General features: G+C 38.1%; 1 protein-coding gene across 1 annotated transcript in view; it reads right to left on the bottom strand.

Moving 5' to 3' along the window:
- Positions 1 to 277: 277 nt before the first annotated feature.
- The window catches only part of uhmk1 (U2AF homology motif (UHM) kinase 1), a 34,005-nt gene continuing 12,591 nt past the window's right edge, over positions 278 to 21,691 (bottom strand). The window contains exons 5-9 of the mRNA XM_063063837.1: positions 19,645 to 19,739; positions 17,221 to 17,297; positions 15,886 to 15,984; positions 15,178 to 15,266; positions 278 to 7,364 (exon numbers count right to left, since the gene is read on the bottom strand). Of these exons, the coding sequence (XP_062919907.1) occupies positions 7,209 to 7,364; positions 15,178 to 15,266; positions 15,886 to 15,984; positions 17,221 to 17,297; positions 19,645 to 19,739 (516 nt within the window). The 3' untranslated portion in view covers positions 278 to 7,208. The remainder of the gene's footprint in view (positions 7,365 to 15,177; positions 15,267 to 15,885; positions 15,985 to 17,220; positions 17,298 to 19,644; positions 19,740 to 21,691) is intronic.

Here is a 21,691-nt window from a genome sequence, read left to right on the forward strand (position 1 = left end):
CCTTGCATAAGGTACGTGGATGCAGCACTGTAAAACTGCTTTTCTGGAAGAGGATAGGAATTGATATACTAATTGCATATTTGGATGCAGGAACCATCTAGTAATGCTACAAGTTTGGTGGAAAATTCAACAATTTTATCATACAATAAAAACTGTACTGGAAATACAGTGATAAATTTTGTTTCCTCTTTTTCTGCAATACGGTTGTGCAAATTTCTGTCTGCAACTCAGACAGAAATTTCACATTAATCATTGTGGTTAAAGTAATGCAGATGTGAAACAACCCATTGTTTAGAATTAATGGTCTGAAGATAAATCAGAATTATAATCACTCATTTTTTTCCATCTTCTAAAATTTTGTAGCTACAATATCAATAGTTATTTCATTTTTCCCATGACCAATAGTACTCTGCAAATATATGTAAGTATACAACAGCTCTTAATCTATCAGGCTGGCCTGAATTCTCCCTTGCTTAATAAACTTCAGTTGGTACTAAACTGGAGTTGCACCCAGATTATTAGCCTGCTCCAAAAGAGTTCATGTACTATTAAGTGCAGTTTCAGTGTTTTAAAATATTCAGTGGAATAAAATTTGACAATATAACCATGAATACAACACAAGCCAAAAATTTGCAAGTGGAAGAACAATCCCAATATTGCAATATACTGTATATAAAAAAACTGCCTCCAAATGTGAAAAATGATAAATCAACACTGATCCATTTGTGTCAAATGACTTCAGTCCTGGAAACACAGAATTAACTCAAACATTGGCCTTTTTGCTAAGGCAGAAATTAGCTTAAAACAGAGTTGACATTTTCTTTGAAAAAAAAATGTTGTCTATGAAAGACGATTATCTGCAGAATAAACTTGCACAACCAGCACACCCAATGAACATTCATTCAAACTGCTTGGGAAATTAATCTTTCCAATTGTTTTGATTTGCAATTCCTGTGCATTGTCTTTTACATGACTTCTTCATTTACTAGTGTGTTTTTCTGCTCTCTGTCTTTAATCCTCTCTCTCTCCCTCCAAAGAAATAACTGCAATAGGTTTCGGTTTCATTGCTTGGCACAAGTGTTAGAAATAGGCATCTATATGGTACTTAGCATTTTAGTGCAGACATTTTTAATTATCAATCATTATGAAATGCATAAAATGAAAGCTGAAAAATACATTTCAATGTTGCAGCAATTAATGTATACAAACTGCAGCTCAATCACAATATTATTATACACAGTTGGTTTATGCATTTTATGCATGTTCACAGTAGCATATCAATATATTAGCAAAAGAAGTATCACGAACAGCAGTATTTTATAATGAAAACAAACTAATGCACCTCCACTTACATTAATTCAGTTAGATGATGCTTCAGTGCATAATTACATTTATAGGCCCACTTTAAAAAAAACAAAGCACATACAATTCTTGTAATAGTACATAGCCAAGATATATTAAATATTGAGAAAGATCAATTTCTTGAACATCTGGCGGTAATGAATGGATTTTCAATTGCAGTTGAACACACAGTGCTTCAGTGTTTTTCACAACAGATACAAACTGACAATATAGATACCTGACTCATTTTTTAAAAGCACTGTATTCAATCATTTGTGTTTATAAAGTTTCAGTGTTTAATATTAGACATCCAATATAGCAACCTGGATTAGGGAAAAATTATATTTGCTCATTAAAAGTTTGCCAGAAAAAAAACTGGCTTATCTATGCACTAAGAATTTTGTTCATCTTTAAAAACCTAACACAGCAGCAGAGAAATAATGGGTGATGGAGTGATCTCAAATCAGAAGTGCATTGAAAGACATCCAAATGCCCAAGTACAGGGCCACATTATGGCTGGTACATTATGTCTTAAAACTGCCTGGGGTGTTATGTTTTTGAAGACTAATGAGTTATCCAAACAGCAAACTGTCTGGAATCTGAGATGCAATCAGCCTTCATATAATGTTGCGGCTTCTACAGAAACTGCCAAGGATTACGATTGATTGTACAACTTTTAAGGACAGTTAATTTTCACTTTAACATTTTTGGGGATTTAGAGGATAATAATTCAGAAATATAACAACATTGTATATCATACTTCTTCGTGGCAGCACATTAATTTTACAGAAATAAATTTCAAATGATAAACAATCTCTCAGTTAAAAGCAGCTACACCCAGAATTAACATTTACCAGCATATAAAACTTAGTAATTCCTTGCAAAAATCCAAATTTTCCTGTTTTACAAATGAAACTTATATCACCCTTGTCATAGCAAGAATCAAACAAATGCAAAGGAGAACCCATGGAAAATTAGAAATGGCACACAAAAAACGCAATAAAAATGCAAGAGGTTACAACTTGCATAAGCCATTCAGACTGCATTCTGAATATTGTGATCTGAAATGTAAACTGTGAACCTATTGTATTTTTGTAAGTTTTGTTAAAAATCTAAATTAAAATGTTATCTATAACTGGAGGAACAGCATGTCAGATTGAGGTGAATGATCTGAAGCACTCTTTTGGAATAGCCTTCATTTAATCACAAGATTTTTGAGCATGATTGTACTCCTCTTAGGAGTGGATATGTTGCAGATGACTGACCCTGAGAAATGCTTTGGGGATGATTCTGTAATATATTTTAAAAATAACTACTGGAATCATTCCAGTTGAGCAATTATCAACTATAGAATCTCAATGCATGGCTACGTTTAATCATCAAAACCATAAAATTTATTGAAGATGGCAACAAACTCAAAGAGATAAAACATATCCAAAATCAACTGCACAATGTTCTGGTAATCACATCAGTCTTCAGGTATGTAAAAGAAAGGGTATATAAATAAAATTTTTATAAAGGCTTATGCTTTTTGAAGTGGCCCTATGCACACTGTTCAAAAGTGGAAAGTTTTATCTCTTCCCTTCCCATTTTCTCTTCTATTTCAGTAAAAAAAACTGGGTGCACTGCTACAAGGCATCTAGGGAAACACAAATATTCAACCCACCCCAAACAACTGCTATAAGGTGGCATGTTTATTTCTTTTGATTCAAATCTTTAGCACGGGGGACACAGAGATCAAGGGAAAAGTGTGTATGATCTGTGCAGTGTCAGATTATTCACTACTTTCAGTAAATAAACAAACTGCTGCTAGACAAATCATACAGGTCTAATACATGCATTCTTAAAAATTAATCCGAACAATGTTAACTTTCAACAAGTTACCTTACTTGAGAATTTCATATACAAATCTGGCTGTATATTATTTCGTGAAACAAATTGTGATGTAACATTAGTATGCCGATAATGAAGAGAAGCTTTGCCTTTCTATCTCTCGTTTAATCTCACTTAGATGCTGCAGTTCCTAAAAACAGAATCCAGAATACACCATGTTTACCTCCCAAGATTTTGGTGCAAAAGTAACTGGGATTGTTGCATACTTAAATGGAATATTTTACTGTCTTGTGGGTGAGTTGCCAGATAAAGAACCCTGACTCACAATTCAGTAAATGGTAAGTCACATTGCATTCAAGCCCATGCTATGTATGGTTTTTAATTTGCAAACATGACTCAGGACTGATCCAAGAATGTAACCAGAATTAACTGAACTCTTAAAGCATCCAGTAGTGAAAAAAACCAGCAGGTTTCTTGTGTTATCATTTAAATCCCATGAATCAACATCATAGGTTTGCATAAACACACTGAAAAAATCTTTGGCCATTTAAAAATATGTATTATTTTGCTCCATCTGGACAGAAATTTATAAGACAAATTAATATGGCCAGAGCTCCAAAACGAGCAGTGCTAAATCCAGTTAATTATATCTACTGCAGCTCTTTCAGCCTTATTCAGCAACAAATTAAACCTACTCTGTTAAAGTTCTTGTGTCCTGGAGAACTTACTTCAGGACTTACAAGGCCCTTCAAAAGGAGTTGTGATTTTTTTCAAATTTCAAAACAAGTTTTTCACATTGCAAAGATGTATGTTTTTGAAATCTCATAACCCCTTGGATTTTCTATGAAAAAATCTTCTATGTATAGTCTAAAACTTTACAATTGTTTAGAATAGATTGGAGCACACTGAAACATGCCATTGCGGTTTCATTGTTTCTAACTTCAGCATTGTGCTAATGAGAACTGTAGAATTACATGTTTAAATATTAGTACTTACTAATTTGATTAATTGCTTCCAAACATACTGAAAATCTGTTCTTTTTCGGCAGTGTGTAGCTAGATTTAATGGCTTCAAAAAATCTTATGGCAGAAATCATATCAAGATTTGAACTAGCACAAATGACCAAATCAGAGAGTATGAACTAATATCATAAGCCAGGGAGAGTCCAGGTACATTGAAACTTAAGCGTGCACCTGGTAAGTACATTTCATATTCAACTGCTGAACTGTTTTACTCATCTGTGTGTGAGAACCGATTTCAAGTACCTATGCATTTACTTGACCAAATCCGCAAAATATACATCCAAAATTTAGGAAACCACCTTAAGAAAAATGTAATCCAAGAACCAGCACTGCATCGGAATTGAATTGGAATGTTAATATCTAGTTCAACAGAATTATTCAGATTCACTTGTTTTAAATTGGAACTGTCTCAGCCACTGGTAATATAATATTAACATAAGCAAATAACAAGATCAAAATGTACTGTATAACACAATCCATGAGGATACAAATATCCCTAGATGAATTCTCATTTCCCTACAAATATTTTAATACTTTGATAATCACAGAATATTTAAATCAGAAATCTATTAATACTAATCAAATAAAACACTAACTTAGGAGATATGCACTTTGTCTATACCAATGGCTGGTTTCTGAGTGTAGATAATAAATGTTCTAAATAAATATCAGTAACAGTAAAGCAAGAAATAGTCTTGAAGTGCATTATTTAATTAAAATGAGTTGGAAGACACAAGCTCACTTTTGTGAATAAACACAAGAGCTGAGTAATGGTTTAGCGTATTCTTGTGTATAGAAAATTATGGGTAAGTGTGATACGTAGGGACAGAATTTGCAGCCACATAGGAATCTGATAGCAGAAGGATGCAGTTGTGAGGCATTCCTAATTGTTGGGAGTATTTGTGTTGTTTTTTTTTACTTTGGCATAATTTGATAAGTAAACATTTTAAAATGGTTTACTTTGCTATAAAACATCTGAACTAAATGTTAGAAATACCTTTTCACAAATTGCTAAATTTAAGTTCACTGTTTTGATTCTAAATTTCTTGAGTTTAAGTCCACAGATAAATTGCTAGAGTTCATTTGTTTTGTGGCTTAAGATTGCAGAGTACAGCTAAGTGACAGAAAGACATATCAATTTTTAAAACACTTTTATAATTGCCTTATATTATAGGTTCCCAACCTGAGGTCCACGGAGCCCCTGCTTAATAGGATTGGTCCATGGAATAAAAACGGTTGGGAACCTCAGCCTTAAACGCACCTGAGCAAATGCCTGAAAGAAACAACCTCAACCGTGCATAACCATACTGCAACAATCCAACAGAGTTCTTTTTGAGACTGAATAGTTCATGTGTCTTCATAAACTGGTTCAATATTCTTGTTCTGCATTTTCTCCATTTCAGCAAGCTGTCTTTGGTTATTAGCTAGAATTGATCAACTTCATGAAATATCCTGCACCTTTACAATTCTAATATTGTAGGAATAAGTGCAATGAACTAGAACACATAACCACAATAATATTTTAACTGCTAAGGACCTGATACTAGCGCTGTGAATACTGTCAATTCCAAATGTAATCTACATTTAGGTGAGATGTTTTCCAAATCAACTGATGGGGGTCCCTGTAAAGGACTACATGGAAATATTTTTCCTAAAATATGTATTTAATATTGCCACAGTAAAATGCTAGGTACATGGAAAACTACGCAACAGTGATGCAATCCAGATTAATTGAATCTTTTGGTTAGGGTAAGATTACTTTTGGTTTTTGTTTGGAGTATATATTAAATTTTACTGGAAAGTCAACATTTAAATTGCACTCACCGGATTATAACATATGTGCAAACTCACTTGAACCACTGTTATGAAATTCATCTAAAAGTACTTATTAAAATCATTTAATTTTAGCAGTATCTTTTAAAATGTTTAGACTCCCAAAGTGATTTGAACAATTACTGCCAGTCTACTTAGTCATTTAGTCTAACAATGATTGCACAGTTTCACTATTTTAGAATTACTATTTTATTGTGTGGGTTGTCAATTTGCTGAAAAACTAAGTGTAGCCAGCAGTCTGATATTTTCCTCAGCCTTTATACCAAATTACATGGAATTAATTATCTGCATGCTTATTATTTCTGATCAGATTTGCTCAAGTATTAGAACACTTGTCATTCATTATGTCTTTGTGTGCCACTGTGGTCAAAAAGTTCAAATCCAGGCTACACAATAGCCAAGCCACCCCCATGCAAGGAAAACAATATAAAAAAATAACCTTAATGCAATCTCTAAAGCTGAGAAAGGATACAAGGAGCTTTCTTGTGTTTCTCCCCTAATATAAATAAATCTGCAACACACCACACATGTATACACACCATTCAAGCAGCTGTATACTAAGGCCAAAAAAAGCACTATTAAGGAATTCTAGGAGTTGTGCTCAAATATGTGTACCACTTGCCCACAATAAAAATCCATTGTTTAATGTATGTCTATTTATGCAAATACACTCACTAAAATCCTTCAAGATATCACAAATATTCTCCATCTGATGTACCCATAGTAGCTATAGTTAAATGCTTGCAACAGGATCCTTATGGCATCACTAACATAGATTCAATCTATTTTACTTTTTATTCCATCATTTACAAAAAAGTGTTCTTTGATTTATTCAGATTAAGATATAGTAATCTATAATAGGCTTCATCAGCATGCTCCCCATTATCAAATGCATTCTTGTTACCTCTGCCAGCAAAACTGTTAAATTAGCATTTTATAAACCAAATGCAGTGGCTATAATTTCTAGTAATAAAATAGATTTTGTTAATAACTTGCTGGCAGTTTTAAGTGCATTAATACCTAAGTTTGTAAACCTTTTTCTAAACCAGCTGCTTAAATCAATGCTATCTTACACATAAAATGAATCAGAGCAAAACATTTAACCTTTATACTGTTGTACTGAGGAATTTTTCAAAAGGGACCTGGGTGATTGTAAAAGGTTGCATGCCCAGTTGAAACTTAAGTATCAGTAACTACTGTATGATACAGATATCCCCTCTTATAGGCACACAGAGGGTAGAACGTAGCCACAACAAACTTGCCATCGAACATTCTTCCAGTCAGCATCTGCTGAGCTATTTTGCAGTCACCAGCGCTTCTGAATTCAACAAAAACCTAGTTTTAAAAAGAAAGAATTAGTGTTGCACACCTTTTGTTTCTGTAAACCATTTGGTCATCTTGCAATAGCTACATTGTCAATTGTTGCTGAGGAAATTACATCGGAATTGGACCGTCATCAAAAGGGTAGCACCTTTGGCAGTTTTGTACTAACTCTGTTCTGCACTGAGGTTTAATCTTGTGCTCTATTCTCCAGAGAGGGGCTTGACACTTAAATCAGAATGTTGTGAGTTCATGCCAATTTAGTCAGAGTTGATAGCCAAAGTATAACTTAACTATCATAAAATGTGGTACTTTTCTAGGCTGAGTCCAATCCAGAACCAGTGATGCGGAAGTCTGAATATCCTCCTGTTGAATGAATTGTCTCCACTTGGTGCAGATTGGACAAAATACCCAACTTGAATCAAAATTTCTCAAAATAGCTAGACAGCGGAGGCAGCAAAAGAATTAAGTCCCAAGATATTTCCTCATTCCCAAGTTATATCAAATCCATGCACTTAAGGTGAGAAGGAGTAAGTTTTTTTTTACACATAGAGAGTGATGGATGCCTGGAATGCACTTCATGGAGTGGTGGTGGAGGCAAAAGCAATCAAGGTGTTTACGAAGTGCTTAGATAAGGTACATGAATGTACACAAAATGGAAGGATATGCTGAATGTGTAGGCAGAAAGGCTTAGTTTAGTTGAGCATTTGATTATACTTCAGTTTGGTACAACATTACTAGATGTGGGTGGGGCCTGTTCCAGAGCTGCACTGTTCTTCATGTTCTATCCTCCAATTAACAGGAAGACAAAATAAGCTGCGAGAGTGAACTATAAGCTATTGGAGCAGACAAGTAGCATAAAGAGGTGAGGGCATCTTGTCTCAATTCTCTTCCTCGCCTCTTTCTTTGTGGCTATATCCCTTTACGATCTCAGTTCTGATGCATGGCTTTGATCCAAAACATCAACTATCCCTTTGCCTCCACAAATGCTGCCTGACCAGCAGCTTGCTTTTCACTCCAAGTCCCAGATTCTGCAGTCTCATGTGCCTCTAAGTCTGCTAGACTTGGGTAAGTTCACAGCAAGTGGAAACTTTTTCCATTTCCTGAGGAAAGATCTTTGCATTCATCCATACCCTACCCCTGCTGCTACAATAATCGTTTATAGCCACATGGGTTATATCAAGCTCCAGGTCGCACTGTCATGGATGTGCCCTGTACAGAAGTGATCTGTGAGCAGTGACTAAGCTTCAAGCAGCTAGACCACCCAGATGTCCTTTTGTCAGTTGGCTGAGGTACTTAAAAACAGCTAATGACAAAAATAATTAAAGTAAGACCATAAGACAAAGCAGCAGAAGTAGGCCATTCGGCCCATCGAGTCTGCTCCGCCATTTTATCATGAGCTGATCCATTTTACCCTACTTAGTCCCACTGCCCCGCCTTCTCACCATAACCTTTGATGCCCTGGCTACGCAGATACCTATCAATCTCTGCCTTAAATTCACCCAATGACTTGGCCTCCACTGCTGCCCGTGGCAACAAATTAAATAGATTCACCACCCTCTGACTAAAAAAATTTCTTCGCATTTCTGTTCTGAAAGGGCGCCCTTCAATCCTGAAGACATGCCCTCTCGTACTAGACTCCCCCATCATGGGAAACAACTTTGCCACATCCACTCTGTCCATGCCTTTTAACATTCGAAATGTTTCTGAGGTCTCCCCTCATTCTTCTAAACTCCAAGGAATACAGTCCAAGAGCAGACAAACGTTCCTCATATGTTAACCCTTTCATTCCCGGAATCATTCTAGTGAATCTTCTCTGTACCCTCTCCAACGTCAGCACATCCTTTCTTAAATAAGGAGACCAAAACTGCCCACAGTACTCCAAGTGAGGTCTCACCAGCGCCTTATAGAGCCTCAACATCACATCCCTGCTCCTATACTCTATTCCTCTAGAAATGAATGCCAACATTGCATTCGCCTTCTTCACTACTGACTCAGCCTGGAGGTTAACTTTAAGGGAATCCTGTACGAGGACTCCCAAGTCCCGTTGCATCTCAGAACTTTGAATTCTTTCCCCATTTAAATAATAGTCTGCCCGTTTATTTTTTCTGCCAAAGTGCATAACCATACACTTTCCAACATTGTACTTCATTTGCCACAATTATTAAATAATAAAACTATCTAAAACACATTTGAGTGATATAAATTAATTTAAAACATGATGCAAAAAAAAGAAAGATACCACACTGAGAGGAGCTGAGTCACATACAGTATGTAAATTCTGTTGAAATAATGTTGAGCAACTGCACACTATGTCACTGCAGAGGACATTGGAGCTGCACTCACTGGGAACTCAGGCGTGCTGGCACCTGACCTTCAGGAGTACCTCACTAATAAATCTCTACCAAACTATCAGAAAAGTATAAGAACGGTTTATCCCATTTTCATTTTCTACCTTTCAAAGTCCTCAAAATAATTGACACTCACATTATAAATACAGTTGCAAGAAAAAGTTTCTGAACCCTTTACCAGGTTTTCTGCATTAATCACTCATAAAATGTGGTCTGATCTTCATCTAAGTCACAACAATAGACAAACACAATCTGCCTAAACTAATAACACATAAACAATTGTACTTCTTGTCAATACTGAATACATTATTTAATCAATCACAGTCTAGATTCCAAGAATTATGTGAACCTCTACAAAAGCTAGCTGGAGTAAGGTGTTCCAATCAATGAGATGACATTGGAGATGTGGTTTGTTGAGGTGCCTTGCCCTATAAAAAAGACATATAAAGTCAGGTTGCTGACAGAGACCCTCTTCTCAAGAAAGATCTGTTTTTGTGCAATTTGCCTTGATCAGCACAACTTCCAGAGGCCCTTCGAAGAATTGTAGAGATGCACAAATCAGGAAAAGGCTACAAAAACATCTCTAAAGACCTAAGTATTTATCAGTCCACAATAAGAGAAATTGGAGGAAATTTAGTACTGTTGCCACTGTCCCTAAGATTGGGTGTCCTGCAAAGATCCACCAAGAGCAGAATGTGCAATGCTGAAGAAGGTGAAAAAGAACCCAAGGGTAACAGCAAAAGATCTGCAGAAATCTCTAGAACTTGCTAAAGTCTCTGTTCATGTGTCCACTGTAAGAAACACATTGATCAAGAATAATGTTCATGGAAGGACACCATGTAGAAAACCACTGCTCTCCAAAAAAAAACATTGCTGCACGCCTCAAGTTAGCAAAAGATCACCTGAATGTTCCACAAAGTTTATGGGACAATGTTCTATGGACAGACCAGACAAAAATTGAACTTTGTGGCAGAATTGCACAGTGCTATGTTTGGAAGAAAAAGGGCAGTGCACATCAACAATAAAACTTTGACCCAACTGTGAAGCATAGTGGAAGGAGTATCATGGTTTGGGACTGCTCTGCTGCCTCAGGGCTTGAACATCTTGCAATTGTTGAGGGAATAATGAATTCAAAATTGTATCAAGACATTATACAGGAGAATGTCAGGGTAGTGGTCCATCACCTGAGACTTAATAGAAATTGGATGATGCAACAAGACAATGATCTGAAACACAAGATTAAATCAACAACAGAATGGTTTAAAAAGAAGAAAATTTCTGCTATGGAATGGCCACGTCAAAGTCCAGACCTTAACCCAATTGAGATGCTGTTGCATGACCTGAAGAGGGATGTTCATGCAAGGTATCACAGAAATATTGATGAACTGAAACAGTTTTGTATGGAGGAATAGCGACGAAGCAGGTTCTACTAGTACTAAGTACAAGGGTTCACATACTTATTCCAGCCTGGACTGTGAATGATTAAAAAATGTGTTAAATACAGACATGAAAAGTACAATTGTTTGTGTGTTAATAGTTTAGGCAGATTGTGTTTGTCTATTATGGTGACTTAAATGATGATCAGACCACATTTTATGAGTAATCAATCCAGAAGACCAGGTAGCTGCAAAGGATTCACAAACTTTTTGTTGCAACTATACATAAGATTCAGTCTTTTGGCTTTTTACTTTAATTTCTTGCATCAAGAATGGAGCTAAATAAATTTGGCAACCAGCTTTTTCAAAGAGAGTTAAAGTAAATACAGGAAGTGAAACATGGGAATATAGATATTTGAAAGTGGCAGAACAAATTGGGAAGGTTGTTGAGGAGGAATGCAAGTTTATTAATAGAAACATAGAAAACCTACAGCACAATACAGGCCCTTCAGCCCACAAAGCTGTGCCGAACATGTCCTTACCTTAGAAATTACCTACGGTTACCCACAGCCCTCTATATTTCTGAGCTCTGTGTACCTGTCCAGGAGTCTTTTAAAAGATCCTATCATATCCGCCTCCACCACTGTCACCGGCAGCCCATTCCACGCACTCACCACTCTGAGTAAAAAACTTACCCTTGCCATCTCCTCCGTACCTACTTCCAAGCACCTTAAAACTGTGCCCTCTCGTGCTAGCCATTTCAGCCCTGGAAAAAGCCTCTGACTATCCACACGATCAATGCCTCTCATCATCTTTTACACCTCTATCAGGTCACCTCTCATCCTCCGTCGCTCCAAAGAAAAAAGGCCAAGTTCACTCAACCTATTCTCATAAGGCGTGCTCCTCAATCCTGGCAACATCCTTGTAAATCTCCTCTGCACCCTTTCTGTGGTTTCCACGTCTTTCCTGCAGTGAGGTGACCAGAACTGAGCACAGTACTCCAAGCGGGGCCTGACCAGGGTCCTATATAGTTACAAAATTACTTCTCGGCTCCTAAATTTGATGAAGGCCAATACACCGTATGCTAGCTTAACCACAGAGTCAACCTGTGCAGCAGTTTTGAGTGTCCTATGGACTCGGACCCCAAGATCCCTCTGATCCTCCACACTGCCAAGAGTCTTACCAATAATACTATATTCTGCCATCATATTTGACCTACCAAAATGAACCACCTCACACTTATCTGGATTGAACTCCATCTGCCACTTCTCAGCCCAGTTTTGCATCCTACCAATGTCCTGCTGCAACCTCCGACAGCCCTCCACACTATCCACAACACCCCCAACCTTTGTGTCTTCAGCAAATTTACTAACCCATCCCTCCACTTCTTCATCCAGGTCATTTATAAAAATCACGAAGAGCAGGGGTCCCAGAACAGATCCCTGAGGCACACCAGTGGTCACCGACCTCCATGCAGAATATGATCCATCTACAACCACTCTTTGCCTTCTGTGGGCAAGCCAGTTCTGGTTCCACAAAGCAATATCCTCTTAGATCCCATGCCTCCTTACTTTCTCAATAATCTTTGCGTGGGGTACCTTGTCAAATGCCTTGCCGAAATCCATATACACTACACCTACTGCTCTACCTTCAACAATGTGTTTAGTCACATCCTCAAAAAATTCAATCAGGCTCGTAAGGCACGACCTGCCTTTCACAAAGCCATGCTGACTATTCCTAATCAAATTATGCCTCTCCAAATGTTCATAAATCCTTCCTCTCAGGATCTTCTCCATCAACTTACCAACCGTTGAAGTAAGACTCACTGGTCTATTATTTCCTAGGTTATCTCTACTCTCTTTCTTGAATAATGGAACAACAGCCGCAACCCTCCAATCCTCCGGAACCTTTCCCATCCCCATTGCTGATGCAAAGATCACTGCCAGAGGCTCATTGGAACAAACCTATGCAGGATTCCACACAAATATCTCCTGAACATTTACCACATTTCTTCTGTACATTTCCCTGATAACATCTGTTCCCAATTTATGCTTCCAAGTTCCTGCCTGATAGCCTCATATTTCCTCTTACTCCAATTAATAGATGCATATTAGAGAAAACATTAGTAAGAAAGACCTGGAGATCAGAGCCAATGAAAGAAGGCAGATTCAGTTCCAAATCAGACTGCTGTGGGACTTGTAGCAGAACATGTAGGAAGTAACATTCCCAAACACCTGCAATTCTTACCCTAAATAGTAGAGGTCTAGGGTTTCATTACTGCTGTTGAAGTAACCTGGGTTAGTAACTGCAATGGATTTTGAAGAATGCATATACCAGAATCCTGGTGTAATGATCATGGAGGGAATGAACATTTAGGGTATTTCTGACCTGCTCATGTAATCATAGTATTTATGTGGCTGATTCATTTGAGTTTTAGCAAAGTGTTAGTAATGACTCGGGATGGCAATTCAATGGAATATCAATCTCTGGTAGTTTCTTAACTAGAGATAGGGTTACTGGTCACTCAAATGTTATTTGCCAGTTATCAACTCATCACTGAATGTTCTACAGGCTATAGGATCACATGCACAACATTTTAGAGATGGAGGGAGAGCAAGCAGATGTCTTAGTACATATTGGTACCAATGGCATAGGAACGAAAAGCAAAGAGGTCCTGAAAAGAGAATTTAGAGAGCTAGGTAGAAAGCTGAGGAGAAGGACCTCCTGGGTAGTAATTTCTGGATTGCTGCCTGTGCCACGTGCCAGTGAGGGTAGAAACACGATAATTTGGCAAATTAATGCATAACTGATAAGCCGGTTCAGGGGGCAGCGCTTCAGGTTCTTGGATCATTGGGATCTCTTCTGGGGGAGGAATGGCCTGTTCAAAAGTGACGGGTTGCACCTGAACCCCAGGGGGACCAATATTCTCACAGGCAGGATGAGCCATGATTGAATGGCGGAGCAGGCTCAGAAGACCAAATGGCCTAATTCTGGCCCAATGTCTAATGGTGTTTACTGCAAAGAGTCATAAGCTGCTCCATTTTCATAAGAGTTACAAGTGGAAATGTTTCATGGTGGGGATGAATGCAAAGAGTGTTTGGATCTTTATTATGGAAATGCAAGAAGGCTCCACCTGCTAAGAATTCACCCAAGTCTTAGAGACTGCAGATGACCCTACAATGGATGGCAATAATGAAACAGCTGAAGATTTTGCCTAGTATACTGCCCCAAGGGTTCTCATGTACAAGACTGAACGACTGGCATCCAACAACTACAACCCCCTTTGCTTTGTGCTAAATATGACTTAAATCATTGGAGCGCTAACAGTTATGCAGAAAGGCAGAATTGTTCTCTGCCTGGAAATAAGGAGGCTAGATATGTTCAAAGTCACAAGAGTTTTTTTGTTATTGAGGAAAAGGAAAATGTTTCCAGTGACAAAAGGGTAGGTGACCCAAGGATAGATTTTAAACAATTGACTGTTAAAATAATTTTTCTCATGCAGATGGAATTGACCTCTAATAAACTACTTGAATGAAAGGTGAAGGACTTTTAAACTTAATGGATAGCAATTTTAAATCACAGGTGAAAGAGTTGACTCCTCCACCCCTCCTCCACATTGCTTCCTTTATTTCTAACAAGTTAGATGTACTAAAACTGGGTCCAGACACCAAAAAGTTTCTTTGGAGAAGTTCAGGACTGTCATGCCTTTGGATACAGTTGAAATCTGTATTAGGAGCTCACAACCAACTTGTCTTATGCTAGTGAGTGAATAACAACCAATGACATTCAAAGGTTTTGTTAATAGTAATAATATAACTTTCTATGATATTGTGATTTAAATGTGCTACATTGAATATTTTTGATTTTTTTTATAAATAAAGTATATTTTCAAATAAAAACAAGAGCCCAAAGGCTATTATTGCAAGTTGCTTTTGGGGTTTTACAAATAAATTGCCTAAGTAGCATTGCTCATGTAAGGTTCTATTCCAAACTGCCCTGCTGCCTTACTCAAGAGATCACCTTTACTCCCAGAAATATACTATATTTGTTATTATAAAAATAGAAGCAATATGCAACATTTTAAGGTAAATGTTTATTTACCTGGCCTTTACCAGGGTTCTCCTTTGGGACAAGCAGACTCATAACTGGTCCAAACTTCTGACATTCTTCCCTCACATCTTCTACGACATCTGTTTGGAAAAGAAATACTAGATTTTAAACAAAATTCAAATGCAGTAATACACTCAGTGGCCATTTTATTAAGTACACCTGTACTTCTACTTGTTAATGTAAATATCTAATCAGCCAACCATGTAGTACAACTCAATGCATCAAAACATGCAGACAAGGTCTAGAGGTTCAGTTATTGTTCAGACCAAGTATCAGAATTGGGAAGAAAAGTGATCTAAGTGACTTTGACTGTGAAATGATTGTTAGTGCCAGATGGGATGGTTTGAGTATCTCAGAAACTGCTGATCTCCTGGGATTTTCACACACAACAGTGTCCAGAGTTTAGAGACTGGTTCAAGATGACAGGAATGTGACCATAACTCAAATAACCATGCATTATAACAGTGGAGTATAGAAGAACATCTCTGAACATTCAACACGCTGAACCTTGAAGTGAGTGGCTATGGCAGCAGAAGACAAACAAACATATACTCAGTAGGCACTTTATTAGTTACAGGGGGTACCTAATAAAAGTGCCCACTGAGTGTATCTTACAAATAACTAACCTTCATTTCTTTCTAATATTATTGAATTATTTAGAAACTACTTCCATAAGTCAAAAAGAAAGCACGAACTGACCTTCATATTCTTCTTCACTTTGAAGGTGGTTGTCATCAATAACATTTAGCAGTCTCAACACCGGGGTTGGAAGCATAACCAAATCTTCAATATGGGGGGCTAGTAATGAAAAATTATATGACAAAGATTTTATTTTGACTGTCGATATTATCACAGTTCAGGGTAAGGAGCTACATTTTTCTGATACATATAAGGAATTGCGATGGAGTAAAAGATTAAGATGCTTTGCTAAACTCATTCCAAGGGTTCTTCATAAAAGAAAAGGGGATGGAAGTAAAGGCATTTCTATCCCAAAAATATGACTGAACCTTACGTAAGGGGGTTTCGATTTTTATGTTACTGCGGAGGCGAATTAAAATGGCGTCTTTGTTATGTTAATATGAGGAATGCGGCTTTGTTGTCTTAAACGCTGAGAAAGTTTGCGCTAGCAGCTTGTTGTGGTTTAGAGGGTGATAAGAAATACGTTATTAACCAATTGGGATAGTTGTTATGGTTTTGGTGTATTTGAAGATACTGATGCGCGGGGTTTTGGGGCAGAAGGCGGGAGAGCGAGACAGAGGATGGACGAGGTGCTGTGAGTCCGCTAATGGGGTCGGACCCCGAGCGGGACGTTCGGCAAGGAGACGGAGACGGAGACGGAGACGGATTCATGTGGAGCATCTGGTCGACCACCGTTGTTGGTCCCAGGCGGCCGGTCGAGGTGGTCCGAGGGGGTCGCAGGGTGAAGAAGAAGGTCCTTGAGCCCCAACGGGTTTTTTGTGCACGAAGAGATTGAACTTTGATAAGTGTGGCGCCTTTTATTTTCCTTTTATATTTTATTCTCTTTTAATTATATAGTTCCAGTAATATCTATAAACTGTAAATCATTTAATTGCATCTGGTGTCTTGTCTGTTATTTGGGCGGGGTGAGGTACCTCACACAGCATCCACACAAACTAATTACCCAGTTTGGCGGGGCCGAGGCTGTTTCCCTAGACAACAGCGAGCCGAGCGACCCTGAGGGTGGTCAGGGGGGCTACACTTGCAGTGCAAACTAATGTGGATTTTCACACAACAGCGCCGATCAAACATGACACATTTGTAATTGCTCCTTAATTGATGATAATTTAAATTACAACTTTCATTTATTTTTCTTATCAGGATAAGAATGGATGGCTAAGCTGTACAAACGATGAAAGGAACACAAAAATCTCACATTTTCAGATTAAAATTTCAGTTGCAATCTAATTCATAATACAGTTGTATTAAAATGTAAATTCAATAGTTTTATGTACGCACATAGCACTGGTTTTGGATTCTTACCAATATGCAATTCATAAAGGACACTGAACTTACCAAAGGGAATACTGAAGAACGGGTTGTATAGAGCACTTTCTGCTGTTACTCTTTGTGCTGGGTCATCATGAAGCATACTGTAATTTAAATAATGGAAGGTGAAAAATGTGGCAATGAAGTATTTTTTTATATAAACAAGTATCCTGCTGTGGGTTGAATATAATTATTTTCACCCATGCACAATGATGTACTTTAACATTTCTAATATCACTATAGAAGCTTTCTGAATCAATATCAGAACTGATTTTTTTTTAAATTTCAGTTACTTTCTATAATAAAGCATGATTATTATATAGGGATAGTGTTATCTTACAAAACACTTGCTTTAATAATATTAATATTCATCCAGTTAGCAAAGACTTCCCACTCAGTTATGTTTGGAAATCTACTACAGGTGACTTCTGTGCTACAGTGTGGGGGCAGGAGGAAGGGACTGTGTTCTACAAAATGGTTTACATCATGATTTTTTGTAACATGAAGGATCACATGCTTGCATCCAGAAAACTGAGTTTATTTACTTTTTCCATATACAGGTTTCCCCCGCCATCCGAAGGCATAGCGTTCCTATGAAATGGTTCGTAAGCCAGAATGTCGTAAAGTGAAGAAGCAATTACCATTTATTTATATGGGAAAAATTTGTGAGCATTCGCAGACCCAAAAAATAACCTACCAAATCATGCCAAATAACACATAAAACCTAAAATAACAGTAACATATAGTGAAAGCAGGAATGATATGATAAATGCACAGCCTATATAAAGTAGAAATACTTTTCCACAATCATTGCCGAACTGTCCACCGTAGCGAAAATCTCACGCAAGTGCTCTCGGCAGAAACACTCTCTCCAGTAACCTTTAAGCTATGAAGCTGCCAAATCATACCAAATAACACATAAAAATACACAGCCTATATAAAGTAGAAATAAAGTATGTACAGTGTAGTATCACTTACCGGAATCGGGAAGACAGTGCCAAGCACACTGATGATGGTGTGTTAGGCTGAGTTGTCGGAGGTTGGGGTGGTGCAGTGGACCCCAACCTCCAGGCTGCCAACGCAATCGGCAATCGCCTCTGATCTGGGCCGACATTTACGTGCCGGGCGGCACCTAATTAATTAGCTTGTTTATTTCGGCTTTTTTCTTAAAGATGTGCTGGGTACATCCCGGCTACCGCTGCACCGCTGCATTCTTTGCAGCCCGGTATCGGTCCGCGGCCCGGATGTTGGGGTGGGGTGGGACACTGGGGTGTCATGTCATCGTCGTAAGTTTCCATCAGGGCAGGCAGGTCATCTTCTTTTATGCCTAGCTGCCTCAATGTCGAAGGTCGAGGTTCGTCGTCTGCTGTGGCTGATGTGGAAGGCTTGAAAACAACAGTATGCTTGACTGCTCAGCCTCGCGCATTTTTCTATCATACAGTTCTTTGTATGCACTCAAACCATCCTGCAAATACGCCCTAAACCTAAGTACCCTTTCAAAATTAAAGTTGTATTTTTCTGCAATCATTGCAGTGAAAATCTCAAGCAGCTGCTTCACGTTCAGTTCCTGGACGACTTCACTTTCCGTCTGTTTGCTACTGCATTCGGTTTCGATTGTTATCCTTTCCTCTTTCAAATGCATCAGCTCTTCATCTATCAGTTCTTGGTCATGGGATGCCAAAACTTCTTCAACATCATCTTCGTCAACTTCCACAAGCCAAACTCACTTTGTCCTTACTTCGTTCACCACGATTGAAATGCTTAATTATGTCTAGTTTTACGCTAAGTGTAACACCCTTACGGGCTCTTTTAGGCTTTTCCGATACCTTAGAACTCATCTTGCTAACGAATGCTCTAAATAAATCAACATAATGCAAAGATGCTCACAGGCAAGTGTTTAAGCAATGCAGGCTAGAATGCCGTTCCGGGGGAGGAGCTTGGCTGCATGGGGCGCGCGCTGCCTTTTTTCTAAATAGTGAAAACTGGTAATTTTTTTGACTGAGGAGCTACTTAAAAAGAGTAAAATTCACATTAAGTTATCTGTATTGTACTGAAATAATTTAAAGTAGGGACAATCATTTCAGTTTTGGCTCATTGGACGTAGTCTCACCTCTGAGTTAGTGGTTGTGAATTAAGCCACTCCAGTAACTTAAATAATCTAGTTTAACATATTTAATAAAACAGTAACCTTTATATATTTTGTTCTTGTTATCCCTCACAGCAAATGCTTATAAATATTAAGATTGGCTGAATTAACACTACTAGCTATAACATTTGTCTTTAAAACACTCTTATTCATTATCTTTCCATAGTTTGATATAGCACAGATATTTTTCCTGTCCCAAAAAGCGCATACACATGTATAACTTTCATTTTATTTAAGTGAATAGCAACATCCATTTAAATAAAGAAAAGATCTTAGTTAGCAAATATTAGAGGATGATAATTTACCTTTTAATAACATCTCTGAGGTGATAAACTGGGATAGCTGAATATACCATATCTTTACTTGCAAAAATGGAATCTATGATAGCAGAACTGTTGGCCTAGACAGAACAGAACAAAAATGATTAGATCAGAAAACAGAAGTTTTGAGTGAAATCATAAAAAACAAATCAATCTTTTTTTAAAAATTGGAGAAAAATTACTATGTTATTATTTCCCATATTTTGCCCAATTCCACTCATGAGCCTCTCTCACGTGTTACTTCAAAATAAAAATTTTAAATTAGATGTGTTTGTGGGAAATGAAAAACACTCTGGCAGATGCTCAATAGTGGAAATTATTTACAATCTACAATATAATTATATTGTATATTATTGCATTTATATTTGCAATATAAAATATCCATCCCCCTGTGTAACCATCTACACTATCTACAACACAACCTACCTCAGTATCATCAGCAAACTTTCTAAGCATGCTTTGTGCATTCACATTTGTAATTATATAAATTACAAACAACAAAGGTCCCTGCATCGACCCCTGTGGCACACTACTAGACCCAAGTTTCCAGTCTGAGAAACAATCCTCAAGCATCACTCTCAGCTCCCCATCATTGAGCCAATTCCTTGCCAGCTCCCCTGAACCCTATGCAACCTGCAACCTCATCTTGCATTATCAGCTTACCAAGTGGGACCTTGTCAAAGTTAATACATACAAAATCTACTACTGACCCTTGTTGATATCTCCTCAAAAAACTCCAAGAGATTTGTCAGACATGATTTCACATGCACAAAGCCATGTTGACTGTCCCAAATCAGATCCTGTCCTTCAGAATCCCCTCCAGCAATTTACCCACCACTAATGTCAGATTTACTGGCCCATAGATTCCTGTCTTGTTTTTGCTACCCCTTTAAAACACTAATACCACATCAGCCACTCTCCAAGCCATTGCAATTTCACCTGTGGCCAAAGATGGAGCAAGAAATCTCCATAAGGGCCTCCGCAATTTCTTCTCTAGCTTCCCACAAGGTCCGAGAATGCACCAGATCAAGTACTGGAGATTTATCCACCTCAGTGAACTTCAAAACTCTGCCGTGGATGGTCCCAAACCAGGCTGCAAAAGGAGGAGGACCGATCATGGGGCTAGCAACTCCATCCTGTAAAACCCAGAGCTACAGAAACACCAACAGAAGCTCCAAAGACCTCGTCCTGGGAGATGAAGAATTCTAAACACCTGGAAACAACTTGAAAGTGGCCAAGGACAGAGGACTTGGGACAAGCTACTGTCACTGGCCTATGCCCAGTAAGAGTGATGGGCTTGAGAAGAATGCACTCGGCCTCCAATGTTCCACCCTGTTCATTCATATGAGGTTTAAAACAACACCACTTATTTTCCCCATTTCTGTTATTGCCATTGGTTTAACTCCATGAAAAACTGGAGAAATAAAATATTCATTAAAAATCTTACCCATTTCCTTTAGTCCCACAAAGGGCCTGCTGATCTTTAAAGGGATTTACTCTCTCCCAAGTCATCCTTCTGATATACCTACAGAATTTCTTTGGATTAGGTCTCACTTTATCTGCTAGATTCTTCTCATATCCTACTTTCTGCCCTCCTAACTTCTCTCTTAAGTGCATTCCTATACCACTTGTAGCCATCGAGATATTTACAAGTTCCCAATTGTTCATGCGCAGTAATTGCCTCTTTCTTTTTCTTAACCAGGACTCAAAATCTCTTGTCAACCATAGTGTCTGAAACCTGTTGGTCTTGCCCTTCACCCATGCAGGCCCTGAACTCGTGACCTTAAAGCCTTTCACTGAGCTCCCAAATGCTGTGGCAGATAAGCAGTATCTATTATCAGGGACCCCCACCACCTAGGACATGTTCTCTTCTTGCTGCTGTGTTGCTGCCATCAAGAAGGTACAGGAACCTCAGGACTCATACTACCAGGTTCAGGAACAGTTACTACTTCTCGATCATCAGGCTCTTACTTCACTTGCCCGATCACTAAAATGTTCCCACAACCAATGGACTCACTTTCAAAGAGTCTTC

This window comes from Mobula hypostoma, chromosome 12 (genome assembly GCF_963921235.1).
Source record: "Mobula hypostoma chromosome 12, sMobHyp1.1, whole genome shotgun sequence".
NCBI lineage: Eukaryota > Metazoa > Chordata > Chondrichthyes > Myliobatiformes > Myliobatidae > Mobula > Mobula hypostoma.